This window comes from Rhipicephalus sanguineus, chromosome 10 (assembly GCF_013339695.2).
Source record: "Rhipicephalus sanguineus isolate Rsan-2018 chromosome 10, BIME_Rsan_1.4, whole genome shotgun sequence".
Lineage (NCBI taxonomy): Eukaryota > Metazoa > Arthropoda > Arachnida > Ixodida > Ixodidae > Rhipicephalus > Rhipicephalus sanguineus.
This window is the reverse complement of record NC_051185.1, coordinates 144,185,000-144,212,743: the sequence shown is the minus strand read 5'-3', so window position 1 is coordinate 144,212,743 and position 27,744 is coordinate 144,185,000. Positions and strand designations below refer to the sequence as shown.

Below are 27,744 nucleotides of genomic sequence, written 5' to 3'. Positions count from 1 at the left end.
TGCAGCGGCCACGAGCGCGGGGCTACCGAGCAGGCGCGCGTGCGCCCGAGATGCATGCTTGTTGTAGGAGACGGTGCAGTGAGAGCTCGTTTTCGCGTCCTCAGACCGATTGAGTTCGAAACAGCAACACCTCTTGGGTGACTTAACGCACGTGCACTGGAGCTTCGCTATTCTATCCGCCCTCTGTTCGCATCGCAGCTAGGTGCTGATAACACGGCAAGCTGGAAGCAAGATGAAAACTCTATAAGGGACCTATGAGCGCTCGCTTCATGCTGCACACTGCTGCCAGAGAAACTGCGCTGCGCCAGTTGCGATCAGTGGAAAGCATGAGCGTGGCGCTCCAGTGGCAAAGCAAAATATGGAATGTCAAAGGAAAGAAAAGCAAAACTATCGGTAACCAGATGCGCTTGCCTATATTAGGTGTCGGCAGCAGATGGCCTGAACTGGCCGTGCGTTCGGTCCGCTGTTCACACTTGATTCGGCGCCGATTGTTCTTGCGCTTTGCTCTTACTCTACTCCTTTTGTGCGTCTCATCGCGAGAAAGTATAGCTCTGAATGGGTGTATTGTGGAGACTACCTTTCGAAGCACAAGAAGCTTAAAGGAGTACTGACACGAATTTAAAAAAAAATTTGGATTGTTGCTCTAAATAAAAATACTGGTGTCGAGAAACCTAAAACGAGTATTGTGGTGCCCGGGAATGCATCGTATATATTTTATTTAGCGCCACCTTAAAAAGACACTTTTGGTTTCGATATCGAGGGGGTGGCTTTTCAGTGATGTTTCATAGCAGTGTGACGTCATGGGGATACAGAAACTCGCGATGTTCTAGCAGAAAATTCATCATCTGCTCGTGGTGCACATAAACAACGATGAGTGAATTGTCGTCCAGTGACCCTGACAGTGATTTCTACGATTTAGGCTGCATGCAGGGCGCGGAACTCGCCAACTCGGGGGAACTGTCTTGACTCGTCGGGATAATGTCCTTGTAGTGGGGCTGGCTTGCAGATGCTCAGCGACGAAAACTTCGAAGTCAAATTAAAATGTTTTATATGTGTTCTCCGACTCTGGTGTGTGGACAGCGTTCACACTGCATACCAACGAAGCAAAAAAATGTCCCTTTTGCGATGTCTCAAAATTGTGTCAGTACTCCTTTAATTATTGCAAAGAAGCCAAAATTTCGCAGAGTTACTGACCTAGACATCAATGCTTTGAAGGAACGTTTAATACCCGAAAGATCAGTGACTGTCAGTGAGACGGACTACTTGTGCAACGCGTGCTTTTGCTACGACTGCAATGAAAGATCTTCACGGAACGCGCAGTTGAACGATGACATTCTTATGATCTCTGAAGAAGAAATCGATGTCATTAACCAGATCACTGCGACTACCGGTGCACGCACGTTCAAGTCACCTGAGAGGTGTTGCTGTTTCGAACTCAATCGGTCTGAGGACATGAAAACAAGCTCTCACTGCGCCGTCTCTTACGAGCATGCATCTCGGGTGCGCGCGCCTGCTTGGTAGCCCTACGCTCATGGCTGCTGCAGTGACCAAATAATTTCAAAATGAACGTTTTCAGTGCCGCCGACACCTCTTTCGGTACTGCTGGCCTTTTAACCCCTTCAGGGTTTTCGCCGTACATGTACGGCAGAAGCTTCCTGGTACCAAAGGGTTATCGTCGTACATGTACGGCATAGCCTTTATTTTTTAAACGCGCGCCTTTTTCGATCATTTCTCTTGTTTGGCCTGTGCTGCCACACTTTGGGTATACGGGGAATTTTTTTCATGCGCCGATGTCTCTCCGTTGTATTTTTTTTTTCGCTTCCCAAAACGGCGTGCCGCCTATCGCTTGCCCATCCGAGCGCGTTCGCGGTGCAGCTGGTTTGAAGTGCGCGCCTTTTTCGATGATTTCTCTTGCTTGGCATGTGCTGCCACGCTTCGGGAATACGTGGAATTTTTTTCATGCGCCGATGTCTCTCCATTGTTGCTTTTTTTATGCTTCGCAAAATGGCGCGCCGCGCGCCGGCTATCGCTTGCGAAACCGAGAGCGCCCGCGGCGCGGTTTGGTTTCAAACGCGCGCCTTCTCCCATTTCTCTTGCTTGGAATGTGCTGCCACGCTTCGGGAATACGTGTAATTTTTTTAATGCGCCAATGTCTCTCCGTCTTTTTTTTTTTTCTTTCCAAAGAGGCGCGACGGCTTGTAGACTCGCATCAGAACGCGCGCACGCGGTCCGGCTGGTTTCGGTTTCGTCCTTCGGATGGTTTTCGCTTCTTGCGCCCGCAAAGCTGATGGCTGTTTGGTTTCTAATCTCTCAAAGGGTGACCGCTTGTTACTCTCTCGTTTATTGCACCCCGGTGCCCGATTACATCTGTTTCCGTGCGGCGCTAAATGACACAAATGGCGCCGCCATGATTGAGTTTCCTGTTTTGGGGTCTCGGAAAAACTAACTACGTCTTGTTGGCGATAAGACGAAGTATTACTGTAGCTTTTTCACTCGTTCTGCTTTCCGGACGGGCGCACAACCATAGTTTTCTTCCGTGCGCTCACTGATGCAGTTCGCTTACGCTATGGAAGCGCGCGCCGGTTGCGCTGCTGCCGGTGAGTCGAGCAGCGATTCTTCGATGCGGACTATTCAAAGTGCCGAATCAGAATCTGATTCATTGGATTTCAGTTCGTCAGGCGAGGATCTTTTGACGAGTTCCGACTCCGATGACGATCAAGGAGCGACATCTGAAACGCGCGCGGGGGGGCCATGCTTCAAAGACTATCACACGCTGAAAAGTTTTTAGTGTTAGTGCACTAGCGTTTTTAACCGGAAACGTACTCTGGTGCGCTTATTTTTGTATGTTTGTGAGCTATGTTTTATACAATGCATAATTTTTATTCATAAAAAACTGTGAAGCTTCTTTTTTTAGGATTCTGCTTGATTTTACTACGAATAAACCATATGTATGTAACAACAAAACTGATTTTTTTGTCACTTTACGGTCACGAAAAAAAATTTTAGACAATTTTTTTCTTAAATAGAATCGTCTGAAGAATTTATTTCAGCAATAAAAAAATTAACATTTTTGGACTGGATTTCGCGAAAAAATTCGACCCTCAAAGGGTTAATAAAAAGAAATTCAATCCTGTCTGCATTTTATACACTTGCTGGGCAAGAAGTCAGAATTGCCAATCCTTGCCTAAGGGTCTCATGGGAGGGGCCGTAACTATTAGTACAACGAAATTATGCAATATGTTTTCAATGATTGTGAAAGCTGATGTGGAGGAGAATAAGTGGGCAAAGTTTAAGAAATATAAAATATTGTTTTTTTTTGCCGTCAGAAGTTTCCATTGTTCGGTGTTTTCTTGAACTTAGCCCGAACGTATCTCTTTACTGAAAAGTTACATAAATATAAGATTCGGCAGTTTGGTAGATAACTATGCGAAGAACGTAATGCAGAATGTTTGTCACTCTGCTACGAGGCTTTTTTGAGATAAAGACCTTCAAAGTAAAGAAAATAACGTTTTCTGGGCCAATTTTGAGGTTTTTTATAAAAACATCTACACCACACATAAAAACTAAAAATATCTGAGCAGAAGCAAAAGCATGCATATGTTTAGTTAAAGAAATTTCAGCTACCTAACTTTAATATATTTTGTGCAATTCATAATAAAAGTTGGCCAAAATAGCAGAGCGGATGAGCGCTCCACTCCACCTCTTCATCATTATTGATTTCCTGTGCTTCGAAAAAATTTTTGGCAGCAAAACAAATTGCGGATCTCTTTCCACTCATCGGGCAATAATATATAAAATTTTGAAATAAATTTAAGAGGTCGGCCAGCAATCTTTTGTTCGATCTTACGTGGAATCACCCGGATCTGCATTTAGCACAGGATTTAGAACTATACCAATCGCTACACAGGTTTCTCTCGCTCTCTTTTTTGCTGTGAGCATTGCTCTCACATTGAGTATTTGTATTATTTTCTATGTGCTGCGCTGTGAACTGGTTTTCACAATTCCCAGTCATTATCTTTTGCTTACTGACTTCTTGTTGCTTTCAGAGCTGTCATTCCATGAGAAGCAGTTCCACATCCTCGAAAAGTAAGTGCAAGTTTGTCACCTTTAGACTTTTTCACTTTGCATTGCATGTGCATTCAGTGTGCAGGTGATTGCCATTTGCAAGAGGCATTAATACTCCAGATGATTTACTGCCCTTCCTCTGTCCTAATGAAAATAGTAGAGCATCGCATGTCACTGGAGCCAGTGTTTTGATAAGTGGTCTTGTCTGTCAGGGCAGCAGTTACCCTTTATAGCAGCCTGTTTATGTACAGCTTGCTCACTGTCCCCAGCCTCAAATTTGGAGGAGGAGGAGTGCAAGGTTGTTTGAGAAGGGAAAAGAAAGAAAGAAGGGGGCTGTCCTGATAAATTAAATGAGGATCCGTTTTGTTGTACAGTGATGGAGGAGCAAAAGTATGTGTGTGTGGTGGGGTGTAATTTGGTGGTTTTATGTGAGTGAATTAGGTGACCACCTTTATGTGCATTTGTGGCAGGAGCCCTTCTCATTGATGCCCACGTAGTTGTGTTTAGTGTTATTTCATAATATACAACTTTATTGATAAAAAGTATCCTCTTTATTTGCCTTTGTTGAAAAAGAAAACATAGGTGAAGAGGTTATTACACAACACCCATGGTGCCCTTATTTTCGCATAATCGAGTGAAGTAATGTGTGCTCCAGAGAACATTTTCTCCATGAGATCTGCAATGAATTGAGATATTTATCCAGCTCTTCATAAGTGCCCCATAATAATTATTCAGGAGCATGAATGTAAATGCAACTTGCTTCTCTAATGTATTCCAGTATGTGAAATTAGCTGCTCCAGGGTGCTCCCAGAAGCAAAATTACCTGCTCCAGAGTGCTCCAAAATGAAAATTTTCCTGCTCCAGAAATTGTTCCATATCAGCAGTCCTCGGTAGTATCACGGTATCTGGAAACCGAAGCATGACACAACGGACACTTACCTTTTGTCAGGCCCAGCCCTAGAACAGCGCCGCTGTCAAAAAAGAATGCCAGGCCTGCGCGGAATGCATAGCACAGTCACAGCGACAGCTGGAAGAGCGGCTTTTCTAGAGCCCTTTCTTAACTCTCTTGGGACGACTAATACAAGTACACATACGAGGTATTCACTGCGCCATAAATCATAATTTTTGTGAAGTAGGGAAGCACCCACTACTATTAGCAGTGATTCTACTCCTGCGCCAACTGCGCCAAAGTGCGCCAAATTGTATTTACTGCGCCATCCTGATAATATCGACGAAATTTGCTCCAAACTGTGCCAAAGCCTCGGGTTTGGGGGTGTCTCGGCAATCGCACCGCCGGCGCGTCAGAACATGTGCAGCTCGATCTTGGGGCTGCCAATAAAGTCGCAATCATGGACCAAGAATTATTCCGCTGAATAAATAGCGCTCGCGCGTGCGTTCCGAGTAAGCCAAGATGCCATGCACGGTGCCGACGCAGCTTTTGTTCTGCAAGTCGGCTCGACAGCAAAACGCGCTCTCCACAGAGGCTCGTGACGTCTAGGCCTATCGGTAGCGAGAAAGTGCGACGGCGATTCATCGGCGGACGTCGTCTGTCCCAGAAACGCTGCTGATAACTCGTTTCAAGCGCCGCACGGCACGTAAGGAAAGCAATGTTCAGTAATAACTACGTGAGTGCCGCTAAAATGTCCGTCACTTCTGTTTCCGGACATCGCGGAATGAAATCTGGGATCGCTCGCAGTAGATATAATTTTCCTTGCTTCGCGTTTATGGAAGAGCACGCGAATGGTGGAAACGCGTTGACACTTTTCCTCAGATATACTCTTTATCCATGGATCTTCACCCAGAACAGCTTTTAAGTAATTCCTTCCGCCAGCACGTCCGAGTTTGTAGTCACTCTGCGATAAATACCCCTTAAAGGCCCTGCCCTTTCGAGCTCATGTGCTAGGGTTCCAATTCGATTTTTTTGCTTGCTTTTTTAAAAATGTCATCTTATTAGTAAAATCATATCTCCTGGTCGGAGCAGCCGCAAATGCGCAGCTGTCAGTAGCGGGCCCGTCGCTGACGGCCCACAGTGAAGCGGCTACTCCATGTACATGTCCGCCCCTCGCTTTCGGGGGTCAATAGCTAACGGTTAAAAAAACTCAGTTTCGCTTAAGAGCGAAGCAATGAATGCGATACCAAAAAAATGTATTGTGAAACGAAGTAAGACTAGCAGCTAACTCTTTTGGATGCGATCTCGCGTAACTCAAGAAAACGCTGGTTTAAGGGAATATGGCCCCTCCAGGAACCGAATCGTTTTCTTGCTCTGAGTTCTCTAAACGCGAAGTAAGCGTTCAGAGCACAGCAAGTTTACGAGCAGTCTCCTGATGCCTCGAGATAGCGCGCGTGCGACTGCGCCCTTCGAACGATGCGGTCCCCCCCCCCCTTCCGCTCCCCTGGCGTCCCTTCATGCTCCTTACGAAAGACGGGCGGGCGTTTCCTCTCTGTTTGATGAGCAATCGATGGCAGGCCCGCACGCGGGAAGATGTTATCTCATGCGCTGTCCGTTCGACGGATACAGACGGCCGGCTAGTTTAATCTCCGCTTCAGCCGCGTTCGTCGCCAGCGCTCGCGAGCTTTTACCCGTGGCTAGAATGCGCGTGGTGATGTTATTAATTTGGACTTTATACGGAAAATTACGGCAACGGCGACGGCAAAAATCCGCCGAGAGTGTCCATATAATTGCTATCGCAAGGGTCAATGTACGGGGCAGATTTTGCGCCCCCCCCCCCTCTTAGGTGATTAGGGGGGGTGGCCGCCCCCCCCCCCTGCTCCCCCTGTGCGCACGCCTATGCTCCTGAATTGATTTTTTCCATGAGATTTGCAATGAATCGAAATATTTCTAGCCTTCATAAGAGCCCCATAATAATACTCAGGTGCTTGAGTGTTAATGCAATATGTATTGCACTCCAGGATGTAAAATTCGCTGCTCCAGAGTGCTCCCAGATGCAAAATTATCTGCTCCAAAGTGCTCCAAGATGAGAATTTTGCTGCTGCAAAGTGCTCCAAAACGGAAATTTTGCTGCTCCAAAAATTGCTCCAGATCAGAAGTCCTCGGTAGCATCACTGTATCAGTCATTTTTCTGCAGATAAGCGAGGTGCCTGCTACACATCTGTAAGGCATTGTGTGCACTTTGTTGATGCTGCATGTGGCTGGTGGCGATCAAAAATTATGACTGAGCACCTTGTAGGGGGTGGGAAGCTTTAAATTACACACTCATTGCACAATTAGCATTATGTGATGCCAGGTTGTTATTTTACTCTTATGCCACGCTATATTACATATGTTAACGTGATTCCTTGCCTGGTGTGATGCCTGCATAGGGTCTTTTTGCGAAGGAGTTGCAAGCACCACCGTGGCTCTGTGGTAGAATATTCCACTGCCACGCAGAGGGCCCGGGTTCAAATCTCATCCAATCCTGGATATATTTTTCTCATTTCATTTTTTCTTATTTCGTGCGATAGCGGTTATGGCACCAGCGGCGGCGGACAAGTACGGCACTGTTGTTGTGATCTCATAACAGCTTTCGCTGTAAAACAAGAGAGAACCCTGGCATCAGTGTTATTGTTGAGATCGGGTGGGTCAGTGGGACATCTGGACGGGCAGTCTGTGTTGAGGCAGTTATCCACACTAGTGCACAGTTGAAAATGAGCTCTCCTACGTTGCATCTCACAAACCACTTTCGAATCTTTCCTGTTTCAAAAAGCAGAAAAAGCATTTGAATGACAGTTGGAAATGCTCGTATGGAAGCCGAGAACATCAAATTACTTTCACGTTATTTCACTGCACATGATATTTCCGGAGATGAAACCGAAATGTGGCTTCCAGACTAAAACAGTGTTTTTATGTCTGCACGTTTTGATACTAAGCTCGGACTAGGCAGATGAACCAGTGTCTCTTTTAATGGCAGTGTGTCAGACATTCAGTATGGCAAAAATGGGAACTTCAATACTTGCACCTGAATGGATGCATCTGCATGAGTTGCATTATAATGAATGCACCTCAGTGGATGCAGTTCCACAAAATTGTGAAATATGTTGTATATAAGAGATGGCGATTTAAATTTATGCACCTGAATGGACGAAGCTGTACTAGTTTCAAGACATTAAAAAATTAACCTACGATTACGATACTGCTTAATGCGAATTCTAAGTGCAGCTGTTTAGGTGTTTTCATTTTGCGATAAGTTGAGCAAATGCGCATGGGTCAAGGCAACGCGTCCCGAGTGGGAGTATAGAATGCTGTGTTTTCGCATCAACATAACGTGGTGAACCTGGCGTCGCCAACTTCCACCGCCGCTGGCTGACGCGAACCCTGCGCTGGACTATAAAGGGCCCTTAAGAGTGTGCTAGAGCGTTCCATGCACAAAGTGGCCCTTCAACCAACACACGTCTTCTTCTCCCAAGCCTTGCAGGTCAACCCACTTTCTCGTGCCTGTGCGCGAGAGGCATTCATTGCGCTGTCACAAGAAGCGCGAGCAGGCACGAGGCATTGCAGACGCTAACACTGCGGCTCGCTGGCTTTCGTGGTGGAAAACTCCTTGGGGCAAGTCGACGATGTGGGTGTGTCACAATTATCCCGGGGGTGCTTGATCGGATCGGGAGAGAGTGAGACGGGCACGTGAGACCGTAGTAGGACGGCAAAAACCAAGTTTATATCGAGCGAAAGGACAACATAAAAAAGCGTTAGTGGCAATGAACGATTCAAACAAAAACCTGTTTACATTTACGAAATCTCAGTTCATACCCAGAGCTGAAACTAGCTGAACAACGCGTTTTAGCTAGGCTTACATACATCTCTTCAACTTAGTCTGGCCACTATGGATCTTGCGGTACTAGAATGTTCTTACGTTCGTCGCGACAACTCGATGTGCCCGTCGCGTCAATCTCTCGTCGAGACCGTCGCCGACGTCCTCAGTAGTCCTCCAAGTTCATCGTCGGTTGCCTTCGTCCAGCCTGCCGCTTGCTCTCGTAGCGTGTTGTCCCCAGTAGTCTTCTCCGTCCTCGGTCAGTCGAGGTTAGGCCTAACTAGGCCTTGGTCCCTTGCTTCAGGCCTCCACAGGTGACGGGCGCCTCCTTGACTGAGCTGTGGTCTGCAGCCGTCCTGCCAAGAAGAGAAGGGCTGCTGGCGATCCCGGAACTGCCCTATTGAGGGGCGACGGGTCCGGGCAGCCTCGCTTGGAGCCTTCCAAGGTCGACGGCCACTCCCCGGGCCTTGCGTGCCGCCACCTCCAGAACCGAGTACCAGCCGCTTTCGCCGCGGGTGCGATGCTTGCCTCTTCCTTGATCTTCTTCATCCGGCGCCCCACAGCACAGTGCCTCGATCATCCTTCATCATTCACCATCACGGCTCGGGTCGCATGCCACGAGCCCCTATCTGGCCAATCCTCTGCGTCGACGCGGCTGGTGCGCGTGCCATCGGGTGACTTTCTGCTTCTCGCGCACCGTCGCCGCGCTTCCACGTTCGGCACGTGCCTCATGCCCCTCCTTTACTCATCACAGGGTGTGCTTTGAAGACGCAGACAGGGAAGAGACAGGACACACACTGCGCATTGCGGCAGTCTCTCTTTCACTCTCTGTCATCCTTGTTCGCTCTGTCGGTTAGACCTCCGACTATGGTGGTGCTGCTCAACACACGGATGGGCGTCAAGAGCTGCGCTCTAAAATAAAAACCAGCACTGAGTGGTCACGGCGTATGCAGTGCTGCCCTAGTGGTGACGAGCTGTACATTGCAGCGGCTTTCGCATATCCAAATGGCTGCTGGCTAAGGCTATGTGAGGAAAATGAAGGCTAAGAAAAAACAAAGCAAGGCTGATAGTGCTATTATACCTGTAACTGCCACAACTGTTGGAATGAGGGAAAGCTTTTTTGTCTTTTTAGCCCAATGAGCAAGGACTAAAGTTGCATTGGATTCAAGCGCTCAGGCAAGCACAGTATGTTGCCCCAAAAAAGTTCCTCTGCTTATGCTTTTTCAAAATGTTTTCAGCTTACAAATCAGTTATGTGCAATCCCACAGAGTGGTGGAAGGGTGAAGAAAGGAAAGTTGACAACCACCACTTTGTAGCACGAAGCCACAAGGAAATCCATACGGATTTCTCAGGAAGAAACCTAGTTTCGGAAGAATTCATCCTGGTCCGGGAATCAAACCCGGGACTACGCCTTTTCGGGGCAGTCGCTCTACCAAGTGAGCTAACCAGGAAGCTAGCGATTGACAGTGCGAGAACAAATTCATCGAGAACTCGAAGCACGTGGACACTGAATATTACAAATCAGTTCTGTGCAATCCCGCAGGGTGGTGGAAGGGTTAAGAAAGGAAAATACACAACCACCCTCAATTCTCTTTTCCTGTCTGTTTCCCTTTCTTAAACCTTCCGCCACCCTGTGGGAGTCCACAGTGTCGTGTGTTTAGTGCCGCGGAAGCACAGGCATACACAGACCGACAAATACACGCTGCTTGCGCAGACGAAAGTACCCTTGCTCTTTATTAGGCCCAAACATATCTAGGCGCACGCATGCAAGTTACAGGGGATGCCACACTCTGGTGGCAACCTAAGAAAAATGCTGAACTGTGGCGACCTTTACATCACCGCACTTTAAGCTTTCAAGGTGAGACGGGAGCACGAAGGAAGCCAAACACACCAAAAGTTTGATAAGTTCAAACGGCGCGGCAGAACAACACGCCAGCCGTAACGCATTCGTATCACACCATCACTGTGGTCCCTGACTGCAGGGGACTGTTGCATGGACTGTCCGAGGGGTACCGTTGCATCTGCATTTTTGGCAGGCTGAGGTTCTTGAAAGGGAACTTGCTGTGGTGGTGCTTGCTGTGCAGCTGTTCGTGTTGGTTCCACTCTGGAGGCAGTAGTAGTCATGGAAGTGTTGCTCCAAACTGCTCCAAAAGAGAAATGCTGCTCCATGCTGCTCCAAAGTGTAATATTTGTTAGTAACTGCTCCGAACCTGCTCCGAAATGGAGTTTGGAAACTGAAAACAATGAACTTTAGCCGTGTGACCATCCAGCGAGCCTGAACAAAACCAAAAACAAGCTGTATACTATCATCCTAATATGCTAGTATGCAGCTTGCATACTAGCTGCGTACTAGCATATTGACAATGCCACAAGTACTGGCACTATATATATGACAAGCAGACTATTTTGGTGAAATGTATGTGAGATTAGTTCGACATCACACTGATTACTAACTTCTGCTGTGACGACTTTGATGGGTGACTGATTACACTTACCACTTTATCTGCTTTGACATCATTTGTGCCGCAAGAACTGGCATTTTAAGTGTCTAGCTCATTTAGCTGTATCTTTTTAAATTTCAGTGCTGGCTATTTTGATGAAATATGAAAATAACAATGTTTGGATCTCGTACCGATTATAGACTGCTGCTTTAGCGATAGTTGCATGCTATTGTGGCTACCTTTATAATTTGGTGCACAGCTTTCATCACTTTTCTATTATTTCTGCCACAAGTATTGGTATTTTAAATATATGTAGCTCATCTTGCTTAGTGTTCAGTGGCCATCCAACTGCTTAATTATTTGTTTCTGGCACCTTGCAGTGATTATTGTATGTGCAATATGGTTAATAATAAATATTAATATTTATGAGATGTTTCAGTGATGTTTTAAACTCTAGGAGTTGTTTGGAATATTTTGCCGTGTGCTCCGAAAGACCAATAGCTGCTCCAAACTAGCATTTTTTCTGCTCCAGAATCTGCTCCAAAAAGCAGTGCCGCTTCCATCACTGCAGTAGGTTCAAAAGGCACTAGGTGACACCATTTGCACTGTAGGACGCCATCTCGCTTCGTTTCGACCACATAGCTTCTTGGTCTTTGCCCCGGACTGAGGACCATAGCCTGCACTTGGTGAGGTCGCACCCAGACACGCTGACCTGTTTGGAGTGGCGACAGCTCTCGAGCTTCGTGATGCCGACTGAAGTCGTCTGTCTGCTTCCACTTGTAAGCCACACCCTTGGCAACGACGTCTTTCATTGACAGCCAGTTGCGACGTAGCTGGAAGTCTTGCTTTGGGACTCTGGTTCTGAGTTGACGTCCCATCAGCAGCTGGACTGGACTGAATAATGTCGACTCCTGGGGTATCCCGGTAGCTGAGCAGAACTAGATGTGGATCTTTTTGACTTGAGGAACAGGTCCTTGATTGTACGAACGATCCTCTCTGCCTCTCTGTTCGATTGACCATAGTGTGGACTGCTGGTCACATGGTTGAAGCCATACAAACCTGCAAACGCCACTACCTCTTGCGACAAGAACGAACAATGGGCCATTGTCTGACCTGACATCTCGCAGGATTTTATGGTGGGCAAAGATGCTTTTGAGAGCGTCGATGACTTTGTGAACTATCATGCTCCTCAGGGTCACCACCGCAGGGAGCCTTGAGTAATAATCTACCACCAGGATGAACGTCTAGCCGTTGAGGTGTAATAACTCAATTCTGAGGAATTCCCAGGGACGTCCAGATAGGGCCTTGGAGACCAGGGCCTCTGCAAGGTTCACACAGGTGCAGGTGCACTGTTCGCAGTTGGTGACGAGAGAGGCGATGTCTGTCGAGATGCCACACCACCGAACAGACTCTCAAGCTAGGGCTTTGGTCCTTTTGTTGCTGTGATGACCGCCGGCCGAATGGACGATGGGATGACTATCCAGGTGCCTTTCAGAAGAACATTGTCACAGACAGAGAGCTCGTCTACTGAAGAGCCGTACTTTGAGAGGTGCAGTGGTATCTTGGACTTTCGGCCAACCTTGCTGGCAGAATGAGGTGAGGGCCTTGCACTTGCCGTCAGACTCTTGTGCCTGTCGCACGCCACCTGTGCTGCAAAGAGTTCCACTGTGTCTACTGTTCCACTGTGCCTTGTGGGTGATGCGCGACAAGGTATTTGCCATGGCTAGCAGCTTTCCTGTAATGTGCAGCATCTAGAACTGGTATCGCGTGGTCTTCAGCCTGTCTCTGAACAACACGAGGCAGCAACATGTCCAGCTCCATCTTGCCCAGAAGTGAAATGAGTAGCAGGTGGTCAATCTCGATGTCAAAGGTGATGCATAACACCGATTAACTCGTCAAACCTTTGGATAGCCCACGTCGTTGCCAAGCTTCTTTTTCGGTCTGGCTGTAACACTGTTCGGTCTCGGTCATTGACCTCGAACCGAATGCGACTGGGCAACCCTCGCCAGAGGGTTGTGTCTGTAGCAAGACTGCGCCGAATCCAAACAAGCTTGCATCTGCAGACACTGTAGTGGTGTACAACGGGTGGTACTTGGCCATGCACCTGTTTGACGTCAAGAGTTCCTTGATTTTCTCAAATGCTGCCTTTTCCTTTTGCTCTTGCTGTTACGCCTTGTTACACCTCTTGCTAACAAAAGGGCTGAACTGTGGCAACCTCTACACGCAGAACCGATTTGTAATATTCAGTGTCCATGTGCTTTGAGTTCTCGATGAATTCGCCCTCACGCTGCCAATGGCTAGCTTCCTGGTTAGCTCAATTGATAGAGTGACCGCCCCGGAAAGGCGTTGGTCGCGGGTTCAATCCCCGAACCAGGACGTATTTTTCAGAAACTAAGAAGCTTTCTTTCTGAGAAATCAGTATGGATTGCCTTGTGGCTTCATGCTACAAATGGGTGGTTGTCAATTTCTCTTTCTTTAGTTTTTAGCTTGCGACTCGGGGCATCCTTGCACCTGAGGCGCAAGATGAAGACAGATAAACAATGTTCAGTTGTTAGAATGTTGGAATGTATGCCAAAAGATGGCAAGTCCTGGTGAGTACGGCAAAGGGTTATGTAGAGTGATGAAATTAAGACATCTGGAGGCATAAAATGGGATTAGCTCACACAGGACTGGGTTGGTTTGAGATCATTGGGAGAGCCCCTCATCTTGCGGTAGACATAGATAGGCTGGTGATAACGCTGATAACATCAAATTCACGTGCATGCTGAGCACTTGCAAGTGCACTGCTATTGATGATATAGTGATTGTTTCTTACCTCACGAAGCCTTCAAGCCACTGACACAGCATTGTTTTGGTGGATCTGTTGGTTTCTGTGTCTAGGAGTCAAAAATTATTTCATGATTCGGCCCAAGCCGAGAGGGTTCCAAAGCAACATTGCATAAGTCATTTTGGTTTTTAGACTGCTCCCCATCTACTGAAAGAGCAAATTGAGGTTTTGCTGCAATCTCGCCTGTAGCAGCATGTGGAAATTGATTCAGGAAAAGCGCTCCCTCAGTATTGCCAAGCCTTTCACACCATGCTGCAAGATTATCTGATGTCGCCTAAACATGCAGGATAAGTATCGCTGTTATTGCTTTTGTTAGCTGGCAAACATAGATAAGATGTAAAATCAAATTAGCGCAATACATGCTCTAGCAATGATAAAAGTACGCTTTATGCATACAGGCGTAAATTCACCCATCAGTTTTCTTGAGCTAAAAGATACTTTAGGTGGAGTGGTTTTCTGGCTTGCTGTCAAGAGCAGTGCAGAATGTTAAACGTGAACAAAAAAAAAGAGTAAGAACACTAGACGAGCGTTTTTCCTTTTCGTTTTATCTACATTTAACATTCCGTGCTGTTTTTACATAACTGATCACCAACTTGCCCACATGTACATCCTTCTGCCATTTCTGTAGTCACATGTCTGTGACAGTGAAGGAAACTAAACTCAAGCATCTGGTAAATATGGAACTCTTTATTAGGCAAAATTTTGCCCAGAAAAAGAAGTAATCACAGTGCAACGATAGTGGCAGGCACAGTGGTTGATCGTCGGTGGTCTGATCATCGGTGAAGCACGTTGGCCACGTAGAACATTCCAGCATCATCACTAGTGCTAGCGTTAGTTCCAGAATAAACTGAACTTTATCAGAACCGAAAGGCAGGCGACTTTGAATGTATCGATGCTTGGGTAGTGCACAAATAAACAAAACACGAAGGAAGAAGACAGTACAGGCGCTTCCTTTGTGTTTTGCCCATTTGTGTGCTACCAAAAAATGGATAAACTCAAATCTTGTGCGTGCAATCTCCCCCCATCACGACTCTAAAAAAAACCTGGAAAGTTCCCATGCATTCCGGCGTGGCCTGCCCTGAGAGTGGTAACGTGTAAGTTTTTGTGAGTGAATTTCGGTTATATAGAAATAATAAAACAGGTGTGTGTGGCATTATGTGCTAAGAACTTAACCCAGGAAGAAGCTGTCAAACTTTTGTTTGGCCTTCCCCATGAGTAGGTGCCATTGCCAGACATTCAGGTGCAAAGTGTGCCACATATCTGTCTGCTTGGAGGATTCCGCACCTTATTGCAAGGAGCTCGGACTCGTACAATTTGAGCCTTATGGTGTGCTTCGACAGAGATTTGTGACATGTCAGATACAACCACCCTGAATAAAGTGCTTTTGTTCAGCACTAGAAGAAATCTGAGACATTGCAGGTTGTGAGCCTTGACATGGCCTATCGAAAGTAATGCTGATTTGGCACACTTTATGCTTTACGGAAGGCGTCCTTGGTTGGCTTGTATGCTGAGAGTGTTAAGGCTGTCGAGTATCTAGTGTTCCATAGTGATTCATCTATCTTATTTGAGTTTTGAAGACATTTAATGCTGGCTTTTCCAAAGTGCGAGCACGATTTTTTGACAAAAAGAACATTATGTGCTGCCTCAGACCCAGCGCTGTTGGCGCATTATTTTTGCATTGCATGTCAGCGCTCACTGTCTGTTGAAAAGAATTTTGGCATGTAGCACCAGTGCTGAGAAATTGCCTGAAGTAAGAACTGTTGAACAAGAGCACGATCGATTAAAACCACAAGCTGGGAATTCATACAGCATGGCAAGTGTTGTTCGATTGCGGCAGCAGTTGTAGCAATGCTAAACACACAAAAAAATCTCAATTTATACAGATTCTTTCACTGCACTGAAGACCCTCAATCGCAGTCTCAGTCAGGCGATATCGGGTGGAACAGCTGCGGCATTGTGCGCCAAACTTGTTTACCTGCGCCGTCCTGCGCCGAACAACCCCTGTTCGACTAAACTTGTTTATCAGTGCCGTACTGCGCTGCAACACCCGAATTTAGCCACAAGGTGCGACAGCCATCAAGCCCCGTGCCTGAAAATGTGGCTGAAGCCTCCTGTTTTCGGTTTCATCTAAATGGTTATAGTTTCGGTTTCATCAAGGCTGTGATCGGCTATGGAGGTTGGCTCAACAGGCACTACGCGCCATGGAAGAAAAAAAAAAAGAGAAAGAAAGGATGGAGGTTTCGCAAGTGTTGAGACCAAGTGCTGTTTGTTTTTTTTTCCGTTTTAAGCTCATTACACCAAAGTGTCTTTTGTATGAAAAAAATAGACTTTATTGCATGGAATGGTCTTTTGTGTCCAATATTGCATAGTACTGCAATAACAAAAAGCCAGAATTATTTTGCAGCTCTGGAGAAGTTTAACCTAGGAGATAACTTCCAAAAAACTTCCAGGATATGAGCATATTTCTTTTGCACTTTTGCTCCCAAGCCCATGTACCCTGTTCCACCCCTGTGATATCCTAAACGCACTTATATTAAAGTTGGGCACTCAAGCTACGCTGGGTGCCCCAGAAGTCAAATGGCCAGTCAATATGCAGCAATAGCAAAGCATTTGAATATTTCGAAATTTTATATGCCTGTCAGAGATGCTATTCAATCTATTGACAGAGCAGAAACCTTCAAATGGCATGAATGGAAGTTGGAAGAGAACAGTAATCGTTAACTTGTAAAACCTCTTCTTGGGAAGTGAAGAACATGTTATTAAGAATGCTTCATCGAAGTAATTCTGCTTTGAATATGGATGGGTCACACACACATCACACAGAAATACTTAGTGTTGTACACGTTCCTTCATAACAGGAACGAAAGCTCATTTCCTCATTCCTTCCCAAATTACAAACGAGTTCCCTTTACAGGTTACCTTAATGTGAAAGAGACGCGGTCCAGTTCCACATACAGTTGAACCCCTTTATAAGAGACACGTACCGGGGAGCAGTTTGTGTCTCTTATATGAGAGGTCTCTTATAAGCAGGGTACCACTTTTTCATATCATATTCAGTCCATATTTCATTGTGGGCACACTACTGCTAAAATAAGCACAAAAGAAGGCTATATACGGTTACAAAATATTTATTTTGCAGAATTTGCTTTCAAACCAATTCCCTTGTAAAGTAGTTCTCCATGGTTGTTTGTTTTAGGGCTGTGTCGATCCCATTTTTCAACACAGCTCCTTCTAGCCTGCTCACAAGGTCAAGGGCTTCATGGCCGCTAGGCCAAAGCTGAATGTGTTTCCAAACTTTGCCCAGCACTGTCATTACTTCCCCAGATGTCATTGGCGGGGTACTGTCCTCGCTGTCCGATACATCCGTATCGGTATCTTCTTCCTGTTCCCCTTCCTGCACCATTCTTATGATGCTTTCATCAGACAGGTCTTCAGCTACCGCAAGGTTGTTGTCTGCCTCAACAAAGTTCAAGAATGTACCAGACTCACCAAATCTTTGAATAAGTGGCCATGATTCTGGTTCAACTGCACATTGCAGGTCTTCGTCTGCAACATCCTCCTCTTCATCTTCCTCCTGCAGATCAAAACCGGCTTTGCGAAAGCTCCCTGTCACGGTGCTCCTCTGAATATCGTTCCATGAGCCTGTTAACATCTCAATCGCTGTTCTCACATCGATTGTTGTCTCACGCTTTTGCAGCATGTCGAACAGCAGGCGTTGAACAAGTCTGACTCTGTATTTGATTTTGACTGCATTAATAACCCCTTGATCAAGGGGCTGTAGCACAGATGTGCAGCCTGGTGGGAAGTACCTAAGCTCAACAGCTTTCAATGGTGGTGGCTTCATGTGAGCTGAACAGCTGTCTAGGAACAGTAGTACTCTTCTCTTTTTCATAGCCATCTTGCGATCTAAACTTGCTAGCCATTTGTTGAATATTTCTGATGTCATCCAAGCAGCCTTGTTTGCCGTGTACTCAACATTGACTGGATAGTTCTTTAGGCAGCGTGGGTTTTTTTATTTGCCTATAACTAGGATTTTTTCTTTCTCTGTTCCTTCCATATTTGTGCAGAACATAGCAGTAATTCTTTGTTTCGACTTTTTGCCTCCACTGCAATCTTCCTTGGATAAGGCAAATGTTCTTCCAGGAAGCATTTTGAAAAATATTCCAGACTCATCCAGATTGAAGATATCGCTAGCCTTCCACCCCCTCAGCAAAGTTGGCAACGTCTCCTCTTTCCATTGCTTGACGGAGTTTTCATCGGCAGCTCTGCTTTCGCCACAAACACTTTTGTAGCTGATGCCATGTCGGCGCTTGAACCTGTCAAACCATCCCTGACTGGCCTCAAACTCAATGTCAAGACCGAATGCAAGTTACTTGGCTCTTTCTTGAATTAATGGTCCGTTGAGCGGGATGTTCTTACTCCGTGCATCCTGTATCCACAGAAGAAGCGCCTCTTCTACGGCAGGATGGGATGACTTACGCAGTTTGGACCGGCTGGCTCCTGTTGGCGCTTCTTTCAAAAGCTTCTCTCGCTGAGCCCAAATCCCGCTAACAGTCTTTCTTGACAAGCCGAATTTTCTGGCGGCGTCTGCCTGCGTCATGCCACACTTTATGTCTGCTACAATGTCGAGCTTTTTTGACACCGTGAGGCAAGTACGGCGTTTGACGGAGCATTCCGCCATGCTGAGGCAGCGAAATCCAGATAAAGGCAGCGATAAGCCTAGTTCGCAGCGATCACGGCGTAGCTTTGGCGGTGAGCGGAGATAATGGCGCGATAAGCGCCGTGGTCACGGCCTGGCGATGAACCAAGTCTAGGCCAGTAGCAGCATCTGTTGCGCACTGATACTGGCGGCCAGCAGCGAACGTTGATAGCGATCACACCATCACACAATCACAAAGCGGCCACGAAGCGTAGTGATCACGGCGTGACATCCGGTAGTGAACGGCAGCGATACGCCTACTGCAGGCGCTGCGGCGAAGCACGTCTAGCGTCTCTTGTGAATCGTTGCTGGCGGCCGGTGGTGGACTGACAGCGACGACGGCGATCACAAAATGCACTGTACCAGCAACTGCGCGGCTCTGATGCGTGGCAGACGAATGGTGGACTGGATTGATGCTACGAGCACTACGAGCATTCGTTTAATAACGTGGGCCATTCGGGCCGGTGACCTGAGCGCCACCAAGCTCGGGAGAGAAAAAAAGCTTTTTTTTTGCACTCGCAGTGAAGCTTGGCCTCCGAGACCCGAAACGCACATTTTTTTTTGCGCTGTTTGTGTGGGAGCTTCAGTTATAGCCTCTGAGACTTGCAACTCCATTTTTTTTTTCTCTCATTTCTGGCTTCCGTTTGGCTTGGCTCTTGACGTGCTTTGTAGCCTTTGATATTTTTTTTTAGGAAAGCAAGACTACGGTGATCGAGCGGCCGTAGCTTGTCAAGCAGCGCAGGGCTGATCGCGGCGTTCACGTAACGCTAAAGAAAGCATTTGCGGTGCACTGGTGCTATTTTCGGACTTGCAGAGAACACGCATGTGAGGCGTTTTAATTGGAAGACTTCTGCAATGTGTTCACACCACGTGCTCGCGGTATTGGCTCCTTCAGGTGCCTGTGAAGTGCACGCGTGGAAGTGCTCGTCCCTTGGCGGTAAGCCTGAAGTGCATATCAGTGATGCATACCAGTTTCGAAGACCTTTTATCATTGTTTTATAACTGACTGATCCATTAAACATTTACTGAGGCTATAATAAACAAGGTTTGCATACGTCTATTGTTTTTTCTATTTCCAAAGATGGACGCAAGTTGAGTTAGCGGTTGATAGTGCTTCATTCAGGTTAGAATGTCTGTTACAAGTGATGTTGTTGACCAAAATTCACTGATAACTTGTCCTTTACAACCGATTGTCTTCTATATCCGGTGTCTCTTACAAAAGAAGTCAAATTAATGAGAGGGATAGGCTGGCCAACCAAAAGTGTAGATGTTGTCTGTTATACCCGTTTGTCCGTTACATCCGTGCCTCTTATAACGGGGTTCAACTGTAAAACATTAGAACATGTCGTTGCATTACTGTTACATTTGACTTCTTCAATAAAATATAGTGTCGTGTAATCCTGAGGAGAAATAAATTGAGCAATTTAAAGCCATCATCTAACTACAAATATATTATGCAAACTTCAGCATCGCCGGCGGCACGTTATATGGAGATGAAAAGAATCTAAAGAATAGCTTCTAGACGAATTTTTTTAGAGAGCTCTGGACATACTCCATACATGTCTGGCTGCAACTTTGGTGGTTGCCCCTTACAAGTGCAACACATGGCACTTTCTCGTTGGTCTTCGAATGCGCAGTCATACTGCGCGTCAGATGTTCGAAGAGAAATTTCCTCACATGCACCAATCTAATTGAATTTCTCGCACAGGAAACTGCATCAAAAGGGACAATACATAGGTGTTTATTGTATACTGATTCAATATTGCAGTACGAGGGGAAAATAATGTCCAGCATACATATTCACAATTTAGTAATGCCCCTTGGTTGTTTGAACTCGGCAGGAGTTGTATCTTGATGTTCGTGCTCGACCGACGAAATCGTTTTCTCGTCAGCACCTCGATTGGCAATATTTAAAAGCCGTTAGATCAAATCATTTGAGGGTACTGCTGTGTTGTACACAAATAAGAACAGTCAACCAAGGTTGTAGGGAAGAGGGCTGGTTCAGCAAGCGTGCTAAATGTACGCTTATCGTTTATTGCATGACAGAGACGTTTCCAGTGTGGCAGCTATCTAACAGCAACTGGGTGTCAAAAGGCTGAGATTTGTCTACAGCTGCCGGTGGCATGCACGAGATGTATGCCTTAGGGAACGGACACATCTTAGACATTTCTTTCTTTATTTATCCATCAATTTGGATGAATTTACACAGGTTTGTGCAGTTTTTTCTGCTGATTTCAATTATGTAATTACGTTTCCTCTAACTCGACTAGTTCCTGAAATAAGTTAAGCTCACCCCCTATTGTTTAAGGCCTCTATATAAATTAACGTGCTCAATTAAAAGCAAAATTTAAAATATGGGAATGTTCACTAATGACTGAAGACTTAAAGTATGCAAGCAGGTTTTTTTTTTTGCTTTTCTTAATTATTTTAGAGCAGAATGAACTTTACATTCTGAAAAAGCACTTGGCGTCCTGTTACAATTTTGATGACTAAATAATTGAAAAGGATTGTGCTCAAAATTCTGCTCCCATGCTTGGATTCTCTACATATTTGTGTTTCCATTGCAAGAATTATTGTTGTACCTGCCCTAGATGCCAAGATATATGGGCCTCAAAATTTGAACGGTCATAAACTTACATTTTGAGAAAAGTGCAAGAATGGAATAACACACTGTGTATTTATATACACCCACATCTCGGAGGTGCTTCAGCATGGCAAAGGCTCAACTATCAACCGTGAGATGGCACAAAGGGCTTTGAACCAGAGTTCTTCAATCATACCAGTTGCGAAAGTCCCCATAGGCCCCGTGTATCAAAATCCAAACTCGCCATTGGCCGAAATTGCGAGGGTCTACTGATAGTTGCGTCATCTGTTGACCAAAATATAAACTAATAAACACTGCATCTAACATTCCACAATCATGAGCACCGCCGCATACTGCCAAACAACATGGCAGCGCATAGAGCAGCGGCGTGCTTGTGTTTTGTATTGCTGCGCCATCTGTGCTGGGCCCAGATGGCACGACAATCTGCAAGCCCCCGCTGAATCGGCCACTGGCATGTTTGTGTTTCGGAACGCAATTTCGCAACTGGTATTATTGAAGAACTCTGCTTTAAACGGCATCACCTCGTCATGTTTCGTCACGTTGCATGCATGGGTATAGGAGCCGGAGGGCGTCCACACTTTGGCTTTCCTTGTGGCACGGTCTAGGTGTCCACCAAGAAACGAAGCCAGGCTAGCGATTTGGAAGGCTATACGAATGCGGTCCGATTACGCTATCACATTCTACTCTTTAATGTGAAGCGCAAGCGTCCTTCAAGTTCTTGCTCTTCGCATGGTCGCCCATCCACACTGCTCTGCATCATGAGCTGTGTCCGTGCGTCTGTTCAATACTGTGGAATGTTTACAGAAGGGACGCCATTCCCTCATCCATTCCTTTGTAAATTTCACGAGTTATCATTACAGTTTCACAGATCCGTAATGGAACGATGGTGTTCCTCCCAAGAAGAACTAGTTACCAGAACATTGTTCCGTACAGCTCTGAATATTTATAATTATGATGATTGCTGGGGTTTTACACGCCAAAGCCACAATATTATTATGAAGCATGCTGTAGTGGGGGACTTCGGATTAATTTTCACCACCTGAGGTTCTTAAACGCATGCCCAAACCTAAGTACACAGTTGTCTGGAAGCATCTATCTCTAGCTATTTTTCAATTGTTCAAACAAGAATTTTTGGTGACCTTCTTTTGCTTTTGTAGGTAGCATTCGCAAACCACAGTGCATTGAAAGATTTATTTCAAAGTTCAAGGGTTCTATTACCTTCGTGCTTGAAAGGTTGGAGCACGGCCACTCGATGAAAAAACACAGTGCGGCCTGCGGCGTCGCGGCGCAGGCAATGGGCGAGAGCGGGAAAGCGGAGTTGACAGTTGTCGCCGCATTTCACTAGGAGGGCGCCAGTGGTAGGGGAGGGCCAGAGCCGTCGATGGGGAGAGTCTGGCGAATGGGTGGGGCACTGACGTCGCGGCGCGGCGATGACGCTGTTCACGTCACCGCCACGCCTCCGCTCCGGCGGCGTCCGCCATATATAGTCTTTCCGCGCGACGGGCGCACGGCTGAGGCTATGTACGCGTCCTTCATTCGTGAAATCTAGCGCTCCTAAACAAATTGCGAAAGCGAAATTGTGCAAGAACATTGTTATACAAATTTAATGAAGAATATGGAGTGAATTAGACGTGTCCAAATCATCGTGAAACTGAGTAGTGCACGCCGATTCGAGTCCACGACGTTCTACGATACGCGCTGTGCTTTTAGAGCGCAGCTCTTAGGCGTCTGTTCCTGCGTTGTTCGGCATCGCCGTTGGCGTAGTCGACGCAACCGGTAGAGCGAACGAGGACGAAGGACAGCGAACGTGGATTCTGTCGATATCACGAGCCACTGGCCTCTAACATCGCTTTCTTCTTCCGTCATGCGTGCTCGCCCTTCGGTTGGAGCTCGTTGGCATGCAGGGCTGGTGGGTGCGCTGCGCTGCTACTGTCTCGCTTGTCCTGACGGGGATGTCGATGACTCCTGCAATGCACAGGGTGGCGTGCGTAGCACTCGAGCACTGGCAGTTTCTGTGGCAATATGTCACGAATTTTCCATTGCGGATAGCCAGAAATTCAAACACAGTTCGCGTTGCCTCAACACAGAGCCGCGCTCAGAATTCGCACGAGGGAGTATCGTGATCATCGGTGACTTTTCGAGCTATGAAGACCTTTGGGTTTGCGTCTATCTTGCTTTTTTTTAATGCGAAGCATTTCTTAGCGAACTTCTGCGACTTTGAGCGTATCTATCTGTCTATCTACCCGCCTACGAATTTGTGCTCTCCTGGCCGTTTCGTTTACGGGGTTTATACCAAAATTGGTATGGCATAATGTGACTGTATGACAAACATAAATGACCGGTCATAACATGAAAATCATGACACGCATGTCATGTACAGCATGATTTACATGCCACAGTCTTGGTGCTCTTGCGGCCGTTTCGTTAATTTGATATATACCAAAATTGGTATGGCTTTACAAGAGTGTATGGCGAACATAAATAACAGGAGTTATTATGAGAATCGTGACACGCGTGTCATGTACAGCATGGCTTACGTGCCACGTTCATGGTGCGCTGGCGGCCGTTGCGCTAGCTTGATATACACCAAAATTGGTAGTGCGCGACATCACTGCGTGAAGAACATAAATAACGGGAGTTAATGTGAATATCATGACACGTCTATCATGTACAGCATGACTTACGTGCCACGCCTATGGTGCGATGGCGGCCGTTCCGCCAGATTGATATACACCAAAATTGGTATTGCGTGATGTGAATCTGTGACGAGCATATATAACAGGTGCGATTTTTGGAACATGTCACATGACAAGTGTTACGTGAGAATCGTTGCATACCACGCCGGAAAAGTCTGTGCACGTGTTCTGGCAACAAAGCAGAAGATAAGGAAGAGGACGGATTGCGTGCCGGTTCATGATGATGACAATTTTTATTCACCACTAACGGGGATTCTCCAAGCTTAAACAGCTCTGCTTTTAAAAGAAACAGAGATACCAGTGCACGTTATTGTATTAAGGCCACAAAAGCGCAAAAGCGTGCGTACACAAGCGGCTTGGGGATCTCGAGCCCTGAAATTCCCTCTTAGAGAATTTTAGTGCCGGGACCCCAAAGTGCCTTGCGTACGTAAGCCCCTTACGTTCCTTTGTATAGTCCATGGGTGCGGCTGAGAGTACAAGGGAACATAAGAGGGTGAATAGGGAAGCGGCTTGGAGTCCCCGGCACTAAAACTCTCTAATAAGAGAAAAAAAAACTCACAGGGACCCTTACGCATTCGCCTAAGACCACTCGAAGGCGAAAGCCGTCTTCCTTTTCTTCAGTTGATGTATTGTTCCGCCGCAGCTGACGCGCGGCGGCACTAACCTGCGTTATCGAAATAAATCTTCCCCTCACAACATCACGGTAACATCCCAAGCTCGTGCTCAGAACGCGCGATAAATTACGTAAACGCAACACATCACGCTTGATACTTATAGCGTGATCGCTGCAAAATTTCAATCTGCCCAAGCGATCGAGACGCGAACCATAAAACTCTTTTTTTTTCAGCGTGACAAAATTATTTTTAAAGTTTGTGCGCTTGAAAGGGCCCCATTGCACAGCAAATAATAAGTTTGTGTTAATGGTACGCTGTTTATAATACCAGCAATATTCAAGCTAAATACTCATGTACATATCTCGCATAGCACGGAGCAGTCGGTCGGGGTCCATTTGCTGCGTCCGATGTTTTTGATCCAAAGGCGTCGTCGCTTCTTTTCCTTCGGAAGCCTAAAAAGGCGGAAACCCTGGGCGCTGCTGTTTGAACAGCCAACCGCGTAACAGCAGCCCATCGCACGCAACAAATTCACGCTTGAATGCGAGGAGCAGTCGCCATGAATACGCGCGGCTTCGCACAAGAGCTTCGTAACTCGTAACCTGCGCGCGCTCTTCAGCGATCGTGTAAGTGCGGCGTGCCGGCGTCTCTCCGTCGCGGCAGCGCCGGACTCCGCGCCGCGCTATCGCCACTGCCGCCCGCCGCCGCCGCGAGGAGAGAGGGTTTACGTCACGAGAAGAGAGAGGCGCTGGGGCGGAGCTCGGAGAGCGGCGAGATGAAACAATCGCCAAACTCTCCGGGAGGGTTCCACGCGACGCGCGGGCGGGAAGGACCGCGCGTTCAGCGCGTATGTCGAGGTAGTGGTTGTTTTTCTCCACATGAATCGCTCGCACTGAGTGTCACTCAAGACAGTTTGCGCATGTGTGATATTTTATACGTTAGGCAAAATGCCGCGTAACTGTTGTGTGCCGTTGTGTTCCACGAATGCATCGAAGGACCCGCGATTACTCTACCACGAGTTTCCCAGTAACGCAGAACGCAGGGCAGCATGGCTGCGAAACATTTCCCGTGACGGACCCGGCGGGAAGGGAACAGTATGGCAGCCTAGTGACAGGTCCCTGGTGTGCGCCTTGCATTTTACGGAGCAGGACTACAAGAAGATCGAGAAGTTGAGGATACTTTTGCCAACTGCTGTACTGACAGTGTTCCCCGGTTATCCAAGCTACATGAGCACGAGGAGCACGCCTGCTCCGAGGAAGAAGCGGCCACGCTCCGAAATAGAAGCCGACGTTGCGCAGTCACGTGCCGAGTGCTCGGGCAATGCTGCTTCAAAATAGCCGTTTTGTCAATAGCCAGAACGGCTCGTCAAGTGACAGCACTGTAGCCTCGACGCCCAACAACTTTGAACTAGGGAATGAAACGTGTGAGGAAATGGCATCATTTTCAGATGCATCATGTCAAACTACATTCGGCCTTGTTAAACTGACAGAAGAAGCTAAAAAAAAAACGCGCTGCTTCCAAGCGAAGATCACTCGTATGAAAGGAGCACTGCAGGCCCTTCAAGAAAATGTGGACGAGGCTGACGAGTGCGCGCAGTTTTATGAAAATAACACGGACATTGCCTGTTTTATGAAGGTGCCCAATGGTGCTGCGCAAGGTGACAAGACTGCCGAATTCGTTAGAAACCAAGTCCGCAGTTTCTCGACGAAGAAGCCCCATTACAGTGACTTCATTCTAAGGGAATGTGTAATATGAAAGGCATGCTTCAACAAAAGTTATGAGCATGCAAGGTCCAGAAATATCTTCCATCTCCCTTGTCGCTTAATGCTCCAGAAATATGTAGACCATTTAACAGGTGGAATCGGCGTCACTTCGTTGATAAAGGAGCGGCTGTGCATCAAATTCAAGGGTCTCACTGTAAGCAAGAAGCGTTCTGCTCCCTGATCGTTGACGAGATGGCCATACAGCAGAGGGTCATATACGACCGACAAGTAGACAAACTTTTTGGTTTCGTTGACCGTGGTGAAGAAGAGCACTCAACAGCGGTACCCCAAGTGGCAAACCGATTACTATGTTTTGTAATAAGAGGCTTGTCAACATCTTATATTATTCCTGTCGGATATTTTTTCACGAGATGTCTGAAAGGTGACCAGCTGTTCTCTATGACCATGAAAGTGCTGAAAGTGGACTTGCGGAGTGGACGACCACGCCATGGAAGTCTGCAAAGTTTTCATCAGAAAGCTCTTACGAATGCTTCTTGCCAACTTGGCCGGAAATGTTAATATGTCTGCTGAGCGTCTCGTACACTTGGGGCAAAAACCTCTGGCCAGGAAAGTGCTGCGCCTGTGATTCCAATAACACAGTGATCCTTTTTTCACGCACGTGCAATAAAGCAATTATGACTCCCGTGATGTTCATAATGCTTTTGTTTCTATGGTGTGAGCAACAGTCATTCCGGAAATACAACCGCACCTGTCAATGAGCGACTCTCCTGTTGATAAAATAACTGTAGCACAAACATACATTATCGAGGGTGAACAGCGCAACGACAATAAAAGAGAAAAAACATGACGCGAAATATCGCTACTCGCACGAGCAACCACTTCAGATAAAACGAACATTTGCTATATTTAGGCTGAAGCATCGCCGGCGCACATTCGGTAGGACGATTACCAATATAGTTAACGCTATAGCAAGCTTATTGTAACCCTTTAAAAACTAACAAGCGCATAGCAGCTGCGCTGTCAAGCCGCATCAAGCCGCGATCCGCCGCAATAAGTCCGGCGCTGTCGCTTTCGGTCTCCCCAGAGGCTCCCCCACTGGTGGCGCCGCGGCGGCAGCCAGGAGCACTAGGCGCGCAACGCAGTATCCGCTCCACGCGGCAGGCCGCACCGTGTGTTTTTCATCGAGCGGCCGTGGTTGGAGTCTTTGTATACTTAAGGGGGGGGGGAGGTTTTGATGTCCTGCATGCTCATAAGGTCAAGGGTTTGAGTTCCAACGCTTTTGGTTAGCTGTGGGTTCGAGTCATTACTCATGTATACCACTGTATGTTTCT

At 46.8% G+C, this 27,744-nt stretch overlaps 1 protein-coding gene and 1 non-coding gene across 2 annotated transcripts in view; one reads left to right on the top strand and one right to left on the bottom strand.

Moving 5' to 3' along the window:
• The window catches only part of LOC119372539 (serine/threonine-protein kinase TBK1), a 145,425-nt gene that overhangs the window by 92,216 nt on the left and 25,465 nt on the right, over positions 1-27,744 (top strand). The window contains exon 16 of the mRNA XM_037643019.2: positions 4,047-4,086. Coding sequence (XP_037498947.1) covers positions 4,047-4,086 — 40 coding nt within the window. The remainder of the gene's footprint in view (positions 1-4,046; positions 4,087-27,744) is intronic.
• Trnaf-gaa (transfer RNA phenylalanine (anticodon GAA)) lies at positions 10,189-10,261 on the bottom strand. Its single transcript has one exon. It is a non-coding gene; the product is annotated as a tRNA-Phe (tRNA).